The 23,336-nt window shown below is 35.7% G+C and overlaps 1 protein-coding gene and 1 long non-coding RNA gene across 4 annotated transcripts in view; one reads left to right on the top strand and one right to left on the bottom strand.

Moving 5' to 3' along the window:
- LOC110679835 overlaps positions 1-23,336 on the bottom strand; it is a 179,540-nt gene that overhangs the window by 62,622 nt on the left and 93,582 nt on the right. The window lies entirely within an intron of this gene.
- LOC5564113 (GATA zinc finger domain-containing protein 14) overlaps positions 1-23,336 on the top strand; it is a 107,959-nt gene that overhangs the window by 13,953 nt on the left and 70,670 nt on the right. Inside the window, exon 1 of one of the 3 annotated variants that reach the window (XM_021855617.1) lies at positions 18,279-18,592. The exons of the other annotated variants lie outside the window; for them this stretch is intronic. Within the exon in view, the coding sequence (XP_021711309.1) occupies positions 18,526-18,592 (67 nt within the window). The 5' untranslated portion in view covers positions 18,279-18,525. Of the gene's footprint in view, positions 1-18,278; positions 18,593-23,336 lie in introns of those variants that run through there. 3 annotated transcript variants of the gene reach the window in all.

Below are 23,336 nucleotides of genomic sequence, written 5' to 3'. Positions count from 1 at the left end.
AACGCCCTGTGGGACAAATGTTAAGATATATGAACGCCCTTCATTTATTTGACCTTGTCTTACGAAGATCAGGTGCACCTCAATGCCCTGTATCGATTGAAAATTCCAATCTGCATTGACGCCCTGGAGTAATTCGACCTTGTCTCACGTAGAACTTAGATAAGGTGCACATTAACGCCCTGTAGGACATCAATTGAAAACTCCATGCAGTATCAACGTCCTGCAGTAATTTGGACTCGTGTCATGTAATCAATTCAATTGTCCAATGACCTTGTCTTACGTGAATCAGGTGCAACCTTATGCCCTGTATCCATTGAAAATTCCAAGCTGTATCAATGCCCTGGAGTAATTTGAGCTTATTTTATGTAGATCAGGTACATCGCAACGCCCTGTAGGACATCAATTAAAAATTCCAAGCTTATGCAACGCCTTATTTCACTTAGTTCAGAAACATCTTAACACTTTGTATAACATCAATCGACCAAGCTATATCAATGGTCTGAAGTAATTCTGTTTTATTCCATATAGATCTTTGCAAGATCTGGAGGATATTTACGCCCTGTTTAAAATCAATAGAAATTTCTTAGTAGTATCAACGCCCTGGAGTAATTTGACTTTATCCTTTGAAGATCAGGTGCATCTCAACGCTCTGATTGATGTCATCGAAATTTTCAAAATATATCAACGCTCTGGATTAATTTGTTCCTTTCTCACGTATACAGTACTGGACAGAATAAATTGGCCGTTTTTCCATACAAAATGGTCAAGTTCGGAGATCTGAATCTCAGCTTTTAGTGGTCAGATTGATCTGAAATTTTCACCACAGCCTAGATATAACATAGATTTTACTCAATTAAAATTTCACTGCATTTGAAACACAATCTTTTAAATTATTAAAAATCTCTCAATTTGCAAAAAATTGCAAAATTTAATTTTGAAAATATTTTGAAAACAATCAGTTTTACCGAAAAATGATGTTCTACAAACTTGTGTGTCTAATCAAATTGTACATTTTTTCAGAAGGACATATTGCTCTAAATATTTTCGTTTAAAAATTATTTTTCTCGAAATTTGAGATTTGCGATAACTTAAAAGTACGTTAATGAAAAACTATGAATTTCTAGCCTAGCAAATTTGAGGTTACTTTCAAGCTGCAGTGAAAATTTCAGGTCAATCGGACAACTAGAAACCGAGATATAAGATTCCAAACTTGATCATTTTGTATGGAAAAACGGCCAATGCGTACTTTATTCTGTCCGGTACTGTATCTTAAAGTCCTATATACCATCAATTGGAAATTCTAGCCTGTTCAACGTCCTGGAATATTTCAAGCTTGTTCTATGTAGTTCAGGTGCATCTTAACGCCCTTTAGAATATCAATTGAATATTCCAAATTGTATTACCGCCGTGGAGTAATTTGACCTTATTCTATGTAGATCAGTAGCGCAACCAAGATTTGGTTCTAGGGGGGGTTTTGCAAATTTCAAAATACTTTTTGAGAAGATATTTTTTGATGAAAAAATTGAGTTGAAGAATTTAAGTATGTTTTAGTTTTTGCATAATAAAATGAATTAAAAAATATAACGATAAATTAGCGTGATGCTGCTCAGCTGCTCTCCCGCTGTGTAGTTCATTAAAAATGTTTTCGTGTTTTACAACAATGAGAATGAATTCGAGAATAATCTTTAAGAACAGAAATTTGCAATAAAAATCATTGAAAACTAATTGTCAGATCTTACAGAATTGGCAATCTATAAAATCGAGTCCATAGATCAAACATGAGGGCTACTTTCATTGTGAAGATTTTATGTCCAAATATGTGATAACACCTTAAAGTTCTCTAAACGACAATTAAACTTTATTTTGGATGACTTTGTAGTCCGGTTCGTTTACTATTATAGTGGGATGACGGGGTTGGTGGTTTAATGTCAACCGCTTCTGCTTCATAAGCAGAAGGTCATGGGTTCAATCCCAGGATCGTCCCTTTCATCATATTATACCATAAAAATTATACCAGCCCTTACACCTTCCCGCATGAACTAGCGTAGACGTAGTGGTATATACGGTCTACTGTGGGAGCCAGTTTAATGCCACATCAATTTCTTCGCCTTCCCCTCATTGATCTACATTCTGACGTGGCAGGCGCCATTATAGCGATAAATAGAAAATTACCAGCACTTATACACCGAGTGGCTAGTGTGGTGCTTCCTTCAAAGGACAAATAGCCCACTGGAAGCATTAACGTGTAGTGTCTTTTTTACTGTTCTGTAGTTGTATGTGTTGAATTTCAAAAATATACTTGGCAACCCTTTAAATTTTTCAGCTCTGGGGGGGGGGTGGTTTGACCCCCAAAACCCCCCCTTGGTTGCGCCACTGATGTAGATCAGGTAGATTTCAATGCTCTGTAGGACATTACTTGAAAATTCCAAGCTCTATCAACATCTTCAGTAATTTAACTTACATCCACATTAAAGAATTGAATCGTAACGCCATGTAAAAATCAATCAAATTTTTCATTCTGTATGGGCGTTGAAGTGATAATACTTTGTTTCACGTAGATCAGTTGCATCTTAACGCCCTGTAAAAAAAAAAACAATTAAGTTTTGTTTGCTCTATGACTTTAACTAACGTATATCAAGTGGAGAGTATTATTATTTATTATATTGGTGAGTTCTTTCCGCTTTATAACGTTGTTAATAATATCTATATTTTGTCTCATATTATATTTCCATACTATTTGTCAAACGATTTTGCTACTTTTCCTCGAATGTCGCTTCTGCGAATGACAGTTCCCCGAATAATCCTTTTCCTCGAATCCCATTTTTCCGAATGACCTGTCACTTCGAGAAGTGATGCAGTTCATGAAGGTGCAAGAATAGTTCTCAGTGACAGAGTGCTACCAGATGACTGGTCCGTTCACTACTCTGAAATGTAGGAAGTTGTGAAACGGGATATTCGGAGAACAGACATTCAAGGGACCAACGTTCGAGGAAACTTTGGGGAATCAATATGTAGGGCAAAGTAGCACAATCCCTTAATTAAATGGGCTGTATGCGCTTTATCTCAAATATTCGGTATTATTAAAGAAATTGTTGGTTAAATTATCTTGAGAGATCCTTCGATAACAGTACGTGATTATTAAGAGGCCCAAGACCACTCTCGAAATATGTTAATGTTTAAAGCTGAACAAATTTTCAACTTATATGTTCTTAAGGCAGTCAGTTCATAGTATTATACAAATATTGTAAGTTTGTTTTACGTTAGGTGTACGAATATGGGATTGGGTCAATTTTAGACACAAATTCAATACTTTTCCATTATTCCAAAGATTTAAGCAAATGAATACAGTTTATAAATGCCGAACAATAGATGACACCTATGACATTCGTTATTGATAAAGTATATAGAAGTCCATGGATCATTTCATAGTTTTATACCAACTTGATATGGAAACAGTGCCTCGTACGAAAATGAAATTGAGTCACTGTAAGCATCAAAAAGCTTATAAAAAACTGAGTTCGAGCAGCTGAATATACTGTCCAATAATATTAACCGAATGAACGAATTTCTGATTAAATCCAAACATCATATTTTGTACAAGGCCATTTCGTTCTTAGTCAATTTACCAAACAAAAAGAAATACAAGAAAATCAAGTAATAAAAAAATATCATACTATTCAGTTGTATTGTCAAAAATATGCTTTTGACTGTTGCATCAATTTGCTTAAATTTTTCACAATTTTGTTTAAAAAGCGAAATGCAATAACAATAGGGGCCTTCCTTAGCCGAGTGGTTAGAGTCCGCGGCTACCAAGCAAAGCCATGCTGAAGGTGTCTGGGTTCAATTCCCGGTCGATCCAGGATTTTTTCATAATGGAAATTTCCTTGATTTCCCTGGGCATAGAGTATCATCGTACCTGCCACACGATATACGAATGCAAAAATGCCAACTTTGGCAAAGAAAGCTCTCAGTTAATAACTGTGGAAGTGCTCATAAGAACACTACGATGAGTAGCTGGCTCTGTCCCAGTGGGGACGTTAATGCCAAGAAGAAGAAGCAATAACAATATATTGTTTTAAAATCAAAATGCCGAACATAAGAAAAAATTAATTTCGAGGCGGACACAAAAACGTTTTCAAATAAACGGTTCGATGATGTTTTAAATTTGCACTCGATGATCCGTTTTACATTGAGTGATAGGTTCTAAAAGACTGAGTTTATTTCATGGATTGAGATTAATTTTAAAGTAAACATCGTAATAGTCTTAGTTGTTAGACTCTAATAAATAGTCACAGGTATTGTTATGGTAGTTTCAATTGGTACAAGGAGTAAAAAAATTCCACTTTTTACATTAGCAAATTTATCAACTGAATCATTTTAAGCCCATGTACTTCATATCTTCGTTCCATATTTTAATAGAAATGGAATGCAAACTAAATACGTGCAAAAGCATATTAGTTTTCGTTTGTTAGGAATGTATATTGATGTATTTGTGATATTTGTAATTTTTATATATTAAATGTTGCTAAGGGTTTTTGGATTTCCGTTTATGATCCGTCATAGTTGATCCCTATATACTAAAATATGTGTGATATTTCTTATGAGAAAACATCATAACGCCTGGAAACAGAAGCGCCCTCTGGGCTATAGTAACGCCCCCTCAAAAAGGGACGACTAAGAAGCTCAAATTTTACGACGACAGGGCTGCTTATAAAGTAAGAACTTTCAGCAACTAGATCTTCGTCGTTGTGTAAAGGTTGACCCAAGTACTCCACGTTGAGGAACGAACTTATCTCATTAGTATAGATTCTGCATTGGACACTGTAGCATTCTTCCGGTGGCGTTTTTGGAAATGTTTGGATTGCATTTCTGAACCGAATGAATTTGGTTTACTGGTGGATAAGTCAATTAGAGCTTATCCATAGTTTTCATAACACTGAAGAGGGTAGATGCAGGTCCTTGGGATATTTTAATTTTTTTTTTTATATAATTATACAAAAAGCATTACATGGAGGTGTTTGGCGTTATTAAAATTGTTTATTAAACCTTATACTAACCGTTCGCACCATATCAAAACAAAACCGAAAAAATAAAGTATCGAAGCATGCTGTTAAACTGATGCACACCTCACAGCAAATAATCACTGTGCAAAAATTGTCTGCACAGTAATCTAATAAGGTGCAAAATGCTCAATGATGAATAAGTGCAAAATTATTTCCAAGAATTGCGAAAATTTTATGTAAGCATCACCAAAAATGCTTCGGAACGGCAAGAATATGGTATTTCAACAGAGCACTAAGGGGTCATGCACAAATTATGTCACGCTCCGAGGGGGAGGAGGAGGTCCAGCCAAGCTTGATAAGCTTTACAGAATTTTCGGAGGTCTCATACTAAAAGTGTGACGAGGGGGAATGAGGGGGTTGAAAAAGCTGAAATTTAGCGTGATATAATTTGTGTATCAGACCTAAGCAAGAACGTCATTTTCATGTCAAACTGAAGGTGGTCCGTCTTAACCCGTTTTTCCCTACAGCGGGTGCTCTTACCCCGAATTTCCTCACACTTATAATTACGATGAGCACCTAGTTGCAAACAACATTTTTTTATAATATAATTCAAATATATAATTCAAAAGAGTTGCGTAATGAAAAAACGTTGCGTAAAAGCCATTACGTTACTGATTTCAGTTGCGTTATGACTATGATGATACTTCATAATTCAATGCAGAAAAGTAAGCTGTTTCATGACAGACTGGCATGATAAAAACAGCCTATTACGATAAGAAATTGGAAAAACTAAGTTACATCGCAATAGTTACATCGCTGTTTTTCATCACGCCAGTCTGTCATTTAACAGATTTTTTTCCTGCACTGAATTATAAGAATATTGTAAGAATCATTATCGCAACTGATTTCAGTTATGCAATGAACATTACGCAACGCTTTCTTAACGAAACTGTTTTGAGTTGTATAATGAATCGTTACGCAACAATTTTCAGAAATTTCAAACTAATGGTGAACGCATTCCAAGTAACAATGGATCAATGCATGCGTTCACTCGTTGACGTTTGAGAGGTGCCGTTTTTTTTACGTGTCCATGGGAACGAGTGAATTCGGCACCGCTCAAACGTCAAATTAGTGAACTCGTGCATTGGTCCAAACAGATTTTAATTGGTTTTGTACATCTTTCATGATAGTTTTATTGAAGATTTGCACATTCCTCTATGTTTTATAGCAAATTTCATTTAGTACAAATGATCTTGGACTCTTCTCCTAAAGATCGGTTTGTCTCCATCAAAACCACCTTAAACCTACGAGCTCTCAAGTGAAACTTGTATAACAAGTCTGAGTTCAGAAGAATTCATTATGGATTCATGACGGAGTTGAGTAAAACCACAGCCATCATTGTGATAATCGGTGTTTTCAGATGGAAACCATGATGGGAGAATCCATGTAAGCTGCAATGTTTAACATTTGGGTTCCCGTAATTGATGAAATTGTTTTTCTGAAAATGAAATTTTATCGAGGCGCATGGCGCGTTTCGGGTGCTTTATGCATGATATTCACGATGTGATAAGCGTTACAATCAAAAACATAAGTAGATATATTAAAAACGGAAAGTTATCATCAAAGATGTTGCATTTTGTTATATTTATGATATGCAATATTATGAAACAGTTTTATCAATTTGTTTGGCTTACGAATTGTGCCAACAAGATAATAATATTGTAAGTTTGACTTGTTTTGAGACTTACTTGTGGATGGTTTATGGAAGTGTTGAGGACTGACATATGTGCATAATTATAAGTTTTAAGAGAAACTTTAAATTTGCTCTCCAACACTGTCTCTAGTATGGGCCTCCCTAGATTTATGAGATGTTTATAATGGGGTTGGCGTAGGTTTTAATATTTACTGGTTTTATATAATTGGTGATACAGAACATTTCAGGAATAGCATAAAATTAATTTTGCTACTTGGGATCTTGCTATGATTTCTGATACCCCTGAGTGGCCTTTACGAAATAGCAAAAAATGTTGTTCGCAACGCGTTACAGAACTCAATCTCTACAGCACTCGTCGTAATTATACAACTTCAGAAGGCCGGCTCCAAAGGCACATTCCCCACCAGTTTGGAGATTTGTGCCATAAAGCCTCGTTAACTCGTGTTGCAAAAATCATAGTTCTGAAACTTGTTGCGTAATAGTAGTTTACACAACAAGTTGCAGAATGATGATTTTTACAGCGAGAATGCTGTAGAAATCGAGTACAACAACATCATTTTATTGCAATTTCGATAAAGACCATATGGAGTGAAATCATATCGGTATGCATGCACTGTTATAAGGTTATCTACGAAGACTTTTCGTGTGCATGCAACCGAAATGAAAGGGTAAACAAAACATATACATGTTGGAAAATTTTTCAAACTTTCACGAAAATATCGAGATAGAGAAGAAAACTTGCATGGGTAACTGAAACAGATAGCATCGAGTTAGAGAACATCGAGTTGGAAAGGTATCGACTTACAGATGGATCAAAGTGTGCTAAGTTGCTTAACAGTTTCCTTTGTATAGTCGTAAGGTCACTTCGATCACGAAACGTCGAAAGCTCATTATAAACAAAAAAAAACAGTTGATCTCAGCTGTCTCATGGATTGCCTTATTTTTCCATTTCTGAAAAATGTTTTGTAATAACTCATTGAGCAAATCAAAACAGTTGCGTAATGAAAAGGCGTTGCGTAATAATCATTACGCAACTGATTTCAGTTACGTAATGACTGTTACAATACTGCATAATTCTGTGCAGGAAAGTAGTCCATATCATGACAGATTAACGTGATAAAGAAAACAGCCTATTTCGATGAGAAATTGCAAAAAACTACTATTTCGATATTTTGTCACAGCCCTTACTCAAATTTTGTCAGATAGGAACAACCCCAGTGTAAAAAAGTTAACCCTTGTGGTGACAGCGTCGACTGAGTGAACGATTAAAAGTTTTGAGGTTCAAAATTGAAATTACCTTTTTAATTAAAGTTTAAATATGATATAGCCGTTATTTTAGCGGTTACACTGTCAAAATACTTGCAAAAACTCGCTCTTAGGTGAATTAATAACAAAAAGATTTTATCAAAAATTTCAGAATCCGTTGAAACGTTAGTTTGAGCGATTGTTTGAGAAAATGTAAAAGGGATAACAATATCCCGGGGTTAAAATCAATATTTTTATTTATATGTTTTTCAACTTTCACTGCAATAAGGCGACTCAGACCTACCAGCAAGAAGAAGTTGAACTTTCACCTATGAAAAAGTATGCTAAAGATTTATGCATTAGAGTAAGGTGGGGCAAAAGTTCGACCTTAGTGGTATAATCAAAGTTTCCAGGAAAACAATAGCAGTTAAAACAAAACAAATACCATACAGTGAACCTTCAACATATTGGCTATAATTTTGCTGAACAAACTTGTGTCAAAATATTTACCCATTTTTAGTTATAACAGTTTCAAAATTGATAGTCTTATTCGAACTTTTGCCCCACCGGCTAGAGTTCGAATCTAGTGTGGGGCAAAAGTTCGCTGGCTAAACACAAAATATCGATCATTTTATGACAGGCATACTTTACACCAGCCGTAAACTTAAGTTTGACGAAAAATACACACTCAATTTTCATCGAAAAATTGCCCAAAACCGGGTTAATTGTATTATAGGGCAAACGCTCCCTTAGTGGAGGTAGCTCCAATAGTGGAGGCAGTGTGTTTTAGCATGTTTCGCACTAATCAATGATTATGTGATATTTTTCTATGATGTAAGATGTGAAAATGATGCGAGTAATCGAATAATATCCATGATTTTTAACCGAAAAACAATTTAAAACAATTATTTTGCTTAATTTTTTTGCTCCTTTGCACCTATAGTGGTGCATCAGTACCCATAGTGGAGGGTCCCATAAGAAATCAATGGTTTGCGCCACTAAAGGAACCATTCTTAAAACATACCTCCACTAAAGGAACAGTGTTCCTATCATTGGTGCAAGGCTTTTTGCAGTGAAATTTTAAATGAATCGTGATTTTTATACATTTGAGTGATAGGAGGATTTGAGATCTATCGATTGATACATTAAAATCATATATTTCATGGTTTTATCACCATGTTTTAGCAGTTTTCCCTTAGGTGCACCACTAATGGTACACTTGCCCTACTCAAAAATAGCAGTTTTTCACAAAACTAAGTGGAAATGTAAAATTTTGGTGACAGTTTTCACACGATCAGACAAATATTACTAAATTTGAAGAAAATATGTGGATTTAAGGCAATTTACAAATTTTTCCGTGATTTTATGCATGGGTCGAACTTTTGCCCCGCTGATTCGAACTTTTGCCCCACTATGGGCCAAAAATTGTTTTCAAGCATTTATGCAAAATCTAATACACTTCAAAGCAACCTTATGATAGGCCTAGAAAAGCCCTTACATAAAATATTGAAAAAGATTTTATCTTCAATTGGTTCCATGCAACGAAAGTTTGACCAAAAATTACAATATTCACGTCGAAAAACAACAAATAGCCATAACTTTTACAAATCTCAATCGATTTTTATGATATTTGGAGTAAAAGTCTCTTACTTGAATAGCACTCGAACCACAATGACATTAATAAGATTTGTTTTGAATTGAGCTAGAAATCTTAAAAAGAAACTCTTACCCCACTCGAACTTTTGCCCCACTTTACTCTATCGAACACATATTCAGTGTTACAGCGGTTTAAGATAGCCATGAAAACCAACCTTCACTCTGATGTTTATCTCGTTAACGAATAGGGGCCCAGATAGCCGTAGTGGTAAACGCGCAGCTATTCAGCATGACCAAGCTGAGGGTCGTGGGTTCGAATCCCACCGGTCGAGGATCTTTTCGGGTTGGATATTTTCTCGACTTCCCAGGGCTAGAGTATCTTCGTACCTGCCACACGATATACGCATGCAAAAATGGTCATTGGCATAGTAAGCTCTCAGTTAATAACTGTGGAAGTGCTCATAAGAACACTAAGCTGAGAAGCAGGCTCTGTCCCAGTGGGGACGTAACGCCAGAAAGAAAAAGAAGAAGTTAACGAATATCCAGGTATGTAGGATGGACTGTACTTATTTGTCATGATTTTGATGAGATGTACAGAAAGCTGTTGGCATTTGGGAAAGGAGATTATTTAAGTCAGAATCATATCATATTCAAGTGATTCAGGGCTTATTAGATCTGATTCACTTAATTTTAAAGTGAATTAGGTATGATTAAGTTCATAAGCGAGGTCTGACTAACATAATCTTTATTTTTTTCAAGTCCGAACCACTTCATATTCAAGCGATTCATGTTTGATTCACTTCAAACCCTATGGGTAATGTCTGATTCAATTTATATTCATGTGTTACATATTTAATTCACTTCATATTCTTGTGATTCAGATTTAATTCACTACATACCCAAGTGATTCACGTCAGATTCACTTCATTTTTAAGTGATTCATGATAGATTCGCTCCATATTCAGGTGATTCTTGAGTGAACTTCATGTTTAACAGTTTCAGGTTTGATTCGCTTAATATTCATGTCATTTCAAATGATTCATATCAGATTCACTTCACATTTAAGTGTTTCAGGTTTGATTCACTTCATGATTAAGTGATTCAGGTCCTGATCACTTCATATTCAAGTGAGTCATGATTGATTCATTTCATATTCCAGCGATTCATGTTTGATTCGCGCCATATCTAAGCAATCCAGGTCTGATTCACTCTTTATTCAAGCGTTTCAGGTCTAAATTACTTTATGTTCAAGTGATTCAGATTTAAATTACTCAAAATTCACTTGATTAAGGTATGAATTATTTCAAGTTGTGTTCTCTTTATAATCGAGACAGATTCGTTTTATACTCAACTATTTCAAATCTGTTGTATTAAATATATGCATCAGGTCTGATTCACTTATTATTTAAAAAAAAAATAAGTTGAATTACTTCATGTTCGCGTAATTCAGATCTTATTTACTTCGAATTTAAGTTATTCAGGTCTGATTCTCTTCGAATTTAAATTATTCATTTTTGTTTCATTACATTTTCTAGTGATCCATGTCTGATTCCCTTTATGTCCAAATAGTTAACCCTTAAAGGTCCGAGACGAACCCTAAATTCTTAACTGGCCACAATTCGAAGACCAGCCGATCAATTAATTTGAAATAAATTTCAAAGTTAATGTGAAAAGTGGATGTTAAATCCTTGGATAAGACATCTCGTCTTTCATAGGTACACGCTCAAAAAGCGTTCTGGAAAACGTGAACTGTCAAAACTACCATGAACGTTCTCGTATACATGATCTAGTTCATGGTGTATTTTTGCTTGTTGACGAGTTCACGCCTGCTATTCACAGATACGAGAACGGATTTTTTTCTGTGTAATGAAAAAATCGTGGACACGAGGGGTCCAAAAGCTAGAAGGTTGGTGTCTTCGGCAAAGCTGTTCAGCAAATCAAGGGCTATTAATTTTTTCGCTAGGTGATGCTAGTAAATTAATATATTTAGTATTCTTTACCTCAAAATCCTTTTTAGCTCACAGGAATGAAACGGCTGTCATCCACGAACAACTGTCGCATAACTTATGATATCGCCCTAAAATTCATTGGTAACCGAGTGTGTAGCTTGTTGTTACTGAGCAAACTGATGGATTTACACGTTATTTAACAATGCTACGATGCAGAGAAGCACCTACTCTATCTCCCAGTAGTGATAGTTTTTTATGTTGGTCCATTTATTTGCTTAAAACAAATAGCTACACACTCGGTTACCAATGACTTTTAGGGCGAGACCACATGTTATGCGAGTAGTGAAGTTAAGCCAAAATTTGGTGCTGTAGAAGGTGCTGATTTGACAGCTCGCGCAAAATGTTAAATTATGCATTAACGATTTAAGCCAACTACTGCTAGTCTGTGGTTGGAGTCTTCGGAAAGATAGTCAGCTATCTTCGGCCAAACCGTTCAATAGAGTAAGTACTTGCTATCTTGTGGTGAAAAATCTGATAAAAAAGACATGCACTAGGTGGTGCTAGTAACAAATTGTCTTCAATCTTCTGTATTTCAAGATGCATATCAGCTACTGAAGGACTATCTGGCCATGGAAATTCTGATTTAGAATTCAATCACTAGATAACGCTAGTAACAAATTTTCATCAATCTCCAGTATTGCGATATACTAAAAAATAAAGCTTCATGTTTAACGGTGGAACCTAAATGAGGAGTAATCCTAAAGATGGCGCTACAGTCATCTTTTCATAATTTTAATTTCAGAATCTTGTCATTGAATTATTAAACCATATTAAAGCATAGTTTTAATGGCTTTCCTTATAGTCTCGTGAAGCACAGTTGCATAGATTTCATATTCGTCAATATTTTTCACCTACAGATAATCCTTAATCTGCTAAATATCTTTGCCGACATAAATCTTCTAGCAGATGAGGAAGGGGTGGAAAAGATTGAAGATTTCTTTTTACTAGCGCAACGTAGCGGATTAACTTCCAATTCACCGCTAGATAGCCTTTGATATGCTGAACAGCTCTGCTGAAGACACCAACCTTTTAGTTGATAAGGATCTTAAGATACAGACAATTAAAAACAAAAATGTTGCTAGCGCCACCAAGCGGATAAACTCTCATTCAGACTCTTCACCGCCATATAGCCCTAATTCTGCTGAGCAGCTTTGTGGAAGATACCAACCTTCTAACTAATAAGCATCTTGAGATACAGACAAATGAAGAAAAAATGTTACTAATCCCACCTAGCAGATGAATGCTCAATTAGATTGTTCACCTCCTTAAATCCGCTGAATATCTTTGCTGACGAAATCAACCTTAGAAATCTTGAGGTTGTAAAGATTGAAGATTTCTTTTTACTAACGCCACCTATCGGATGAATTCGCAGTCAGACTCTTTACCGCCAGATAGCTCTTGATCTGCTGAACAGCTTTACCGAAGACACCATCCTTCTAGCTGTTAAGGATCTTGAGATACAGATGGTTGAATGACTCGCCAGATAGCCCTTGATTCGCTGAACAACTTTGCCGAAGACACCAACCTTCTAGATCATTTGGATGTTGAGATATCCATTTGAGTCCAATTTTGGACGTCTCGTGTCCACGCTTTGTCCATTATCTAGATAAGAGGGAGGGGCCAGGGGGTATGTCCCACCCAAGGATTGTAAGACCAACTAATCAACTATTGATCTAATGGTCTCCGAATTGTGGCCATTTAAAAATTCTAGGTTCGTCTCAGGCTTTTCTAGTGATTCAGGTCTGATTCACTTCATATTCGAATAATTTAGCACTTATTCTATTCCTTTTAAGTGATTCAGGATTGGTCGACTAAAATTTCAACGATTCATGCCTGAATCACATTCATACTTGAGTGTTTCAGTTCTGATTCTCTTCATATTCCAGTGATTCAGTTCTGATTTACTTCATTTTCTAGTGATGCAGGCTTAAATCATTGCACATTGGTCCACGGAACGAAATTAAGTGGAATAAATTAATAACTTGAAAATATAAGAGATAGAGTTTTGGTGTCTTCTGAACATTTGTTTGTCTGGTTATGGCGCGTTATATGCAAAAGTGTCCTAAGCGCCAAATTTCATAGCTTTCGAAATTCGCTCTCAAACTTTTTTATTTCAAAAGATAGCGCAACAAAATGTTCTACAATATTGAAGATTATAGAAAATATGAAACTTCGTAGAACATCATTTTTTTCTATATCTGATAGTTTTAGATATATAGGTCACTTTAGAACTTTTTGGTCAAAAATCAGTTTTTTCTCAATGGACCAGTGCATGGGTTCACTAATTTGACGTTTGAGCGGTGCCAAATTCACTCGTTGCCATGGCCACATAAATAACACGGCACCGCTCAAACGTCAAATAATGAACTCGTGCACTGGTCCATACTAACGAAAATATCAATTTTTCAAGCCTACTATGTTCTGAAGAGTTTTAGATATGAGCAAAATACACATTTTTTTATTAATGTGAGTTTTAAAATTTTTATTTCACTTTTTAATCATATAAGCTCAAAAATATTCAAAATCTATCATTATTTGCTTGTATCAGTCATATTAGAAAGTTAATATTAAAATGATAATAAATCTTCGAGCTGTTTAGTTAAATAGATAAAAAAAAAACCGAATTTAGTAGTATTCCATTTAATTAGACTAGTCGAGTCTAGTACACGCCAGTGAAGACGGCAGTTGAGGTCGAAATACGCATATCTGTCAAAGGATACAAACTCTAGTGGAATTAAATGCTACTTATTAAAAGCCAAACTTCGTATTTTCAAGTGCACAAGACAGGAGAATCTGACAACAGTTCGCGTTGAAAATCAATCAAATTACTTCCTTGCTAGTGGTGACCAGTAATGGGATAAGTTTTCAACGTGGAGTGCTGTTTGGCTCTCATGTCTTGTGCTCTTGAAAATTTGAGGTGTGACTTCGTTCTATAATCACCTTAAATGAGGGATTAGTAAAGGTTATATATAAACTTGAAAAAGTATCAAAAATAAGTAGTTTTTAATATGTTTGAGATTTTGATCAATGTTTTTTTTTCCTATGTTATATTCATACGGAGGCCGAGTGCATATAATTGACATAGTTAAGTATTGTCTAGTTCAAAAAACACTTAAGGTACCGTGGGGCAAGTGGGTAATGGAATTCGCATAGTTGAGATTCTAGAGAATTTAAATTGAAACAGATGAGGCCGTGTATATTTTTTAGCTTGACTCCCACCAAATATAAGCAGCATGCTAAAATTGATTTTTATGAAAAATTGAAAAAAAAAATACAGAAAAAGTTTTTGAAAAATGTCTCCTTACTTTTGGGGCAAGTGAAAAGTTTACCGTTTTGAACAATAAATTCAAAAACAAACAGTTATATCCACGATATCCATAAGCTTTAACATTTGTTAAGGCTTCCCAATGAACAATAACATAAGTAATATGTAAACAAAGAAAATGTTATTCTTTTCACTTGAATTTTCTTCTGTTCAGTTATGTTAGTTGAAATGATTCGACAACATTATAACTGCAACATTTCCAATGTTAGTTTTTACATTATAGGAAGCAACTGCATTCCTGCTCTGTATAATTCCCACCGCTCGTTATTTGTTTTTGAGAAAGTCGGATATGACGTCGAATAACTCTTCGGGAGAAATCAAACGGAATCTTTCAATAACGTATTTAGAATCTTTTTTATGTGGATAGACCTATATCCCATTTTTATGTTATGAACTAGCTTTACATAGACATTCCACGAGATTTCCGTGTGTTCTCTAATATTGTAACTTTTCGGTCAACGTCTTCCTTTTAATTGGCTGCCCGAAGTAGACATATTAATATTGTAATGTTTGACAACATCTTTTAGAGAAGTTCCATGATTTCTAATAGCTTTTAACGCTTGAGTATAGTGTTTCTTGAATTATCAGCACGTTATGTTTTTCTATGATAATTGCGAACCATGTTTACTTATGGCTACTTGAACACAAATTCAATCTCTAATGATAAACTTTTCACTTGCCCCACCTGAGAAGAAAATTGACGGTGTTTAAATTTAGTTATTTTTAGGTCTACGTCGAATTAATTCTAAAACTTTTTTTATTGCAGTTTGAAACTGTCACAGTGGACAACTAAGAAGTGGTACAGGAAATTATTTTCAGCAACTTTTTTTCACTGAAAATATTAAAATAAGATTGTACGCCGCCACCTTGTTACGGAGTAACAGTTGACAGGTTAACAATTTTTCGCTCTATTATGCAATAATGGCTGAAAAATCTCAGAAATATCTTACCTATCGTAATGTTCTCAATGGCCTCAAAGGTTTACGCATGAGTTCAACGCGTTATTTCACATATTCAGTGAAATATATCAATTGTTTTCACTTACCCCATTTACCCACTTGCCCCGCGGTACCTTATAGAAACTTAAAAAAAGGGAATGCAACTGCATTTGCATTGTCCAATCAAGTGAAAGCTTCAGCTTATATTGGCAGGACTTCTTTTAAATTTGTTTAAATTCGTCGAGTTTTCCTTCCATTGACGGTATTTTATAGCATAGAACGAATATTTCTGTAATTATTAACGATATGAATAAAAATACTAATACTAAGCTACTTGTTCATCCCAAGAATGATTCAGAATTTATTTATGCATTAAAAAATGTTCGAATGTAATTGAATAAGAATCTCAAGAAGTTGAAAAATCTGTTTTCTAAGTAAAATTAAGGGATAATTCAAAACACATTTATTAGAGACAATCAAAATGTACTATCACCAAATTTTCTTAAAATGCACTTTGAGATATGCTTATTCAAGTAACGGGAAAAGTTTTTGATTTCACTTGCGCCATTTTGAAATGTTACGCTTGGAAAAGTGGGTGAAAAAACTACAAAAACGCTTATATCTTTTCATATGAAAATTTTAGAGATATGACGTCTTCAGAGAAAATGTGTATTTTGCTCATATCTAAAACTCTTCAGAACATAGTAGGCCTGAAAAATTGATATTTACGTTAGTATTGAGGTAAAACCCGATTTTTGACCATAAAGTCCTAAAGTGACCTATATCTCTAAAACTATCAGATATAGAAAAAAAATGATGTTCTACAAAGTTTTCATATTTTCTATAATCTTTAATATTGTAGAACATTTGGTCGCGCTATCTTTTGAAATAAAAAAGATTGAGAGCGAATTTCGAATGCTATGAAATTTGGCGCTTAGGGCACTTTTGCGTATAACGGGCCTTGACCAGACAAACAAATGTTCAGAAGACACCAAAACCCTATCTCTTATATTTTTCAAGTTATTAATTTATTCCGCTTAATTTCGTTCCGTGGACCAATGTGCATTGGCTATTCAAGACTCGAATTATTATATGCCCACTAGCGCCACCTAGAGGCAAAATTTAGATCCAAATTGTTTACCTTCAAGATGCTCCCGATTTTCTGAACAACTTTGCCGAAGACTCGAAGTTTCTATCTTCTCTGGATCAGGAATATAAATAGCTTGAAATGCTCGTTTTTATATGCTCACTAGCGCCACTTGGCAGCAAAATTCGAATCAAAATGTTTATCTTTCAGATGTCCTTTACCTTCTGAACAACTTAGCTGAAGATCGGTTCTTTGAGGTGATGCTAAATTTTTTGAGGGTGATTCAATATTGAACTGAGTGTTTTAGTGGGTCCGTATTTATGGCAGGTAGTGTATATGCACAACATGTATTCATATTTACGTGTAAAAGAAGCCTCAATCCCTTGAAAATGAAGTGGGGCGTATTATCTCGAGTTACCCTACAAAGTATACGTAAGAAAATCTATCTACAGTTGCATTCTCATCAGAAAATTGGTCACTCCTATGCGTTGGAATTCACCCAACACGTTTTTCCAATACAGTCCACTCTCCCTTATTCGATTTTCGGTATCTCAATATCGAATTAGAGAACCAAAATTTTATTTTCTTGGCTAACTAGATGGTTCCTTGGATCACATTCACACTGGTTTTGTGTTCTATAACTCGATACCTCCTTAACTCGATGGTCCCTTGAATAGGGAGAGTTGACTACAATAATAACTCTTGATTCCAATGAACACCCAATTATTTGTATTATTGTAACGAATTTATATAATAATAAATCTCCAAGCTTTTTAGTGGAATACCTATAAATAAATGAAAAATGAAAATATTCAAGGGTACAAACTATAGTAAAATCAAATAATATAGTACTAAACTCAGTTTTAATGAATTAAATTATGAATTTATCTAAACTTGTCACAAACCTGGCCACTACGAAGCATAAATGAAATATGAAACGCATTTTTCTCGTATGAAATTCAAAATTCAATGATTTCGTTTCAAATTTTAGATTTACGCCACAAAAGGACAAAAAGAGGCCCAAAAATATAACCGTTCTGAGAAAACTCATTATTGGTGATTTTACCGCTTTCGAACCACTGTGCACCGATTACTTCGCCCCAGTAATGTGGTGATGGGGGTTCTCGTCTTGAGTTCATAAATTACCTTAATCACTGTTTTACCCAAGCAGACCCATTTGAGTAACTTTTGCAGTTTCAAAAACGGCTTGCTCATTTCAAGCAGTGAATTCTCGGTCTCTTTCGTCGTGTGGTTATTTTTCAAAATAACCACCCAACTAGAAACAGTCAGTCAGTCAGTGGTCCGAGAACAAGAACATACACTCACAAATACGGTCTGCATGCTGCTTGCTTCCAGAAGAAGGCTGGCGAAAAATGGAATCATAAATGAAACGGACTAATTTGCGGTCGGTCGCGTCGAGTTTTTCTTCCATCGGGATTTTTTGTGCATACCGGATAGATAGCTATACACAATCAGTGAATGTGATACCAGTGTAGTGGAAAGGCTGGAAAATGGTCTAATATATAATCGAGGAAGAGAAGAATTGGTGAAAAGTAGCCAGTAGCAAATTGAGATCATAACGACGAAGCAGAAGCGAAGAGAATCAGTATGCGTGTTAAAACAGTGCGGCAGATCAAGAATCAACGGGTGAATCGGAAGAACCAGAACGAATACGGTTGGTAGAAAAGCAAAGGCATTGAGGGGGAGGCTCGGCTGGAAAATCCATATGTATACACTCATGATGAATAGTTATTGTAGTTTGCAGCAGTGGAATATCAATGGGACTGAATAGATGCTTATCCTGGTGGATATATTAATCAGAGCATTGTTGGATTTTTTCTCTCACATTTCCGATTTCATTTCTACATCTATCTCTGGATATGTTTGCAATTATAATAATCATATTTGTTTTGGAGTTATGGATGTTAACGTTCCATTAGTATGTATTTATATGAGCTTATATCTCTATTTCCTTCCCAAAATTATCCACTCCATTAAGATCGCCCATTAGGGCGGCTCAAAATTTAATAAAGTTTGGTAATTAAAACGTGACCTAAACACAATGTAGGTTTATATAGAAATTACTCTGGAGTAATTTTGAAAAATATTCCAAACACGTTAGAACTAAGAACAAACTTATCAACCCTTAGTGAAAACTCATTCTTCAAACGTTAATGAAGGATGTTACTGAAAAAACAAATCCTTTTTCAGCTTATTTTGTTTGGGATTTGTGGATGTTTGCAGGGCTATAATCCCATATGAAGCTAAACAATAGCAAGCAAACTCATGAACCCTGTCCCATCACTAAGCATCTATGGTATGGTTTGAAAGTTTGAAGAATGATTTTTTACTATGGGATGATAAGTGTGTATTTACATTCCAGTATTTACGTATTTGGAACATTTTTCAAGTTTTCTCCATAGTAATTTCCTTAAAAACCTACATCTTCTTTGGGCCACCTTTAAATCTGAAAGGAAGCAGAAAATTTCATAGAACACCATTTTTATGGTAATTATGGTAATAAAGATATGGGAGATTTGGTTCTCAAACTTTTTTTAAATTTTGAACCTCCACATTCGATAATTAGGATCTAAGGAAGCTCAATTTTCAAACCCGTAATATAAATAAGGCATTACTTCGTTCAATGAATATATTTCAACCGTAACATTTCTTCCTAATAAAAACTATCATATTACGTGAGCACTGGAAAATACCTCATCAACACGTGGAGCGAACAAAACACACATCCATCAACTGATTTGATAAAAAAGCAACTAATCACTTCTCATAACCGGAACGAGCAGTCACAATAGATGCACATTAATCGTTGATTAACCGATTCCTCTGCTGGAATCCCCCGTCCAATTTACCGCGAGCTGTGCACTTTCTTTGATCGTTTCTCAATCACTTGATTCACACAGCCCAATCATCCGAGCAATTTCCGTTCCGTCACTCGCCGCCACTCTCGTCATTCGCTAATAATTTACAGCATCCGACTTGGCGCTACCGCGGTCGTTAGTTAACGATGATGCTCTTCATAAATAAGTTATCGATAAACTTATCACACATCGATTGTGCAGACGCGAAGGCGAATTCATTTTTTTTTTCACCTGTTTTCGCAAGGTATTCTCGTGGCTCAGGTCAATGAAACCGCCTGGCTTGCGTTGCACAGTGGGCAAAAATGGGCCCTAAACCGCAACTTTGAGAAGTCTCTGGTTTGAAACGTTTTTTTTTCTATATTTATTAACGAAATTCTTAGCCCTGGGATAGTTCTATTTTACTGCTTCTGTTAGGACAAATAAGAATGACAACTTTTTGTATGACAACAAAATTGAGAAGAATGTCATTTTCTGTCAGTTTTAATCATATTGGGCAAAAAGAATTGTTCCCAGTGGTGTGGCTAGGGTATTTGGGGCCCGGTGCGTGATTCGATTTGGGGGCCCTCCAAATTAAGGTAAACGCCATCTAAATGAAAGACGCTAATGAAACCGACTGTTCAAATAAACATTGAACGAATAGATTTTGTAGAATTATGACAGGTAGGACTAATGTTGAGATACAGCCATTCCATGAAAAACCGATCTAGTGGGACACCGAATTCCGTGAAAATTTGCTATTATGTTCCTTATCCGAAATAAGGATACACGTGTTTTACGTATTGTCGGCAGCCTAAGCAGTTGAACTTTTAGGAAGGCAATTATACACAACAACAAAGCACAAAAATTAACAGGAGACACCTAAACTACACTTGAGCACACTTAATTTATTAATTATTATGCACAAAACACTATTTTGTTCTCTAAATCGTCTATTTTTCCTCACCAAAGTCACGAGGCACTTGTTCTTTTATCGGCAATGCAGTTACTATTGTCGGCAACAAAATTATTCTCTTCGGCAATCCAAAAAAGTACAAAAACTAGGTTATGTATTGGTAACTTTTCGTATTAGTTGACAATGCCTGAAATTGAACGTCACTCATTATGTTCTACTCGTTGAAAGAGCCAATGCAGAAAAATACAGACTACACTGAGAACAGCATTGCAGTTATAAATAGAATAGCTGAGAGTCATATTGAATACACAACGTCACTAAATTTGTTCTTATTTGTGATCAAACGTCAACATCCCACCGCAAAATCGCTAGTGTTTGGAGGTGATTTTAACCTCCAAATTTCCAAATAACCTTCAAAACATCACCTCCAAGTTAGTTCCAATAACCTCCGTTATATGAAATATGGTGGCGCGTCGATCGTCGCAAGTTTATCGTTAAACAGTCAATTGCATATCAATTATACATGCGGCGATCTGGACTATAGAAATTCATACATTTTGCCTTGTAGTGTGTAAACGTCAAACACGAACAAAAACGATGCGAGCGCTGTGGGTGGCGGATTGGCCACCTACCATATTTTTGAATCGACCGTTAAAAAGGTGATCGATGGGCAATGATCAGAGTGTGACGTCTGTTTGTCTGTGGAGATACTATCAGCATTTTTTATCACTGTTGGATCAAGCATATCTTTATCATCTATCTTTGGGTAAAATATACTATTTGCAAAATTCTATAGCTATCCCTATCAATCCTACCATTGATACAAATACTGAAACCAAAATCTTGCGCATAATGGGAAAAGGCCAATAAAATATAAAATAAAATAAATCAAGGTATGTTCTCATGGATATTTTCGGAACGGGCACGACGAGGGAATGACGGCAATCGATGTCCGACGTCATTTTGAAATCCAAGATGGCGGCCTCCGGTTTGGTAAAATCCTTGAAAATCCATGCAATATGGGTATTTTCGGAACGGGTACGATGAGGGGATGACAAAAATCGATGCTCGACGCCATTTTGAAATCCAAGATGGCGGCATCTGGTCAAGGAAAATTGATGAAAACCCATGCAATATGGGTATTTTTGGAACGGGCACGACGAGGATGTGATGAACATCGATATCCGACGCCATTTTAAAATCCAAGATGGCGGCATCTGGTCAAGGAAAATTGTTGAAAACCCATGCAATAGGGTATTTTCGGAACGGGCGCGACGAGGGGATGACGGAAATTGATATCCGACGCCATTTTGAAATCCAAGATGGCGGCCTCTGGTTTAGTAAAATCATTGAAACCCATTCAATATGAGTATTTTTGGAATAGGCACGATGAGGGGATGACGGAAATCATGAATCATTCATAAATCATGTGTTTGCTCATGTTATATTGAGTTACGTCATAAAGAGGTTACGTTATATCGAGGTATGATTTTACTAATCCGGAGGCCGTTATCTTGGATTTCAAAATGGCGTCTAACATCAATTTTCATCATCCCCTCGTCGCGCCCGTCCCAAAAATACCCATATTGCATGGGTTTTCAACAATTTTCTTTGGCCAGATGCCGCCATCTTTGATTTCAAAATGGCGTCGGATATCGATGTTCATCATTCCCTCGTCGTGCCCGTTCCAAAAATACTCATGTTGCATGGGTTTTCAACAATTTCTTGACCAGATGCCGCCATCTTGGATTTCAAAATGGCGTCGGATATCGATGTTCATCATCCCCTCGTCGTGTCCGTTCCGAAAATACCCATATTACATGGGTTTTCAACAATTTTCCTTGACCAGATGCCGCCATCTTGGATTTCAAAATGGCGTCGAGCATCGATTTTCGTCATCCCCTCATCGTGCCCGTTCCGAAAATACCCATATTGCATGGGTTTCCAACAATTCTTACACTCCTGAAGCCGCCACATTGGATTGCTAAATATGGAATTTAGTTAATTTTCTATACCCATCGTCCAACAATTTTTATTCTATTTTTATCAATTGATAAATATAGAACCTCTATCATTGTTATTTGAGATATGTTGTACTGATAGTATCATCATAAAAATTTTTTGGGATAGGGATACTATCACTCTATCCTCTTTCTCTGATAGGAACCATTCTCTCATTGATACTATCAGGATGGACAAGAAGTGATAGTATCATCTGGCTGAACTGGTAGTATCAGTTGTCTATCAGATAGATGATAGTTTCATCGTCTATCTGATAATTTTGATGCCTGCCCGTGAAATATATTTTTGCAATGAGAATACATATTTTTTTTTAGCCGAACACATCAAGTCAAATTGCGAAATTTGTTCAAAAATAAATGAGGACTTACGCATTTTTGGCCAAATCTCACCCCCAATGACGGTACTTGCACATTTGTTTTCAATGTTCCACGATTTTTTTCTGGTTTATGAATATTGTTCGATCCATTCGGATCAACTTTGCCAGTAAAATTGATTTGCGTTCCTATTATTCTCAGTGTATGAGAAAATCAGAATTGGCCCTTTGCAAATCAATTCACTTATGACTTGACACAAAAACATCATCCTCTGATTGCCTGTAGAACAACAGGAGTGTTGCCAAAATAGTT

This window comes from Aedes aegypti, chromosome 3 (genome assembly GCF_002204515.2).
Source record: "Aedes aegypti strain LVP_AGWG chromosome 3, AaegL5.0 Primary Assembly, whole genome shotgun sequence".
Lineage (NCBI taxonomy): Eukaryota > Metazoa > Arthropoda > Insecta > Diptera > Culicidae > Aedes > Aedes aegypti.
Note: the sequence above shows the minus strand (reverse complement) of the source record. Positions and strands in the feature narration are given on the sequence as shown.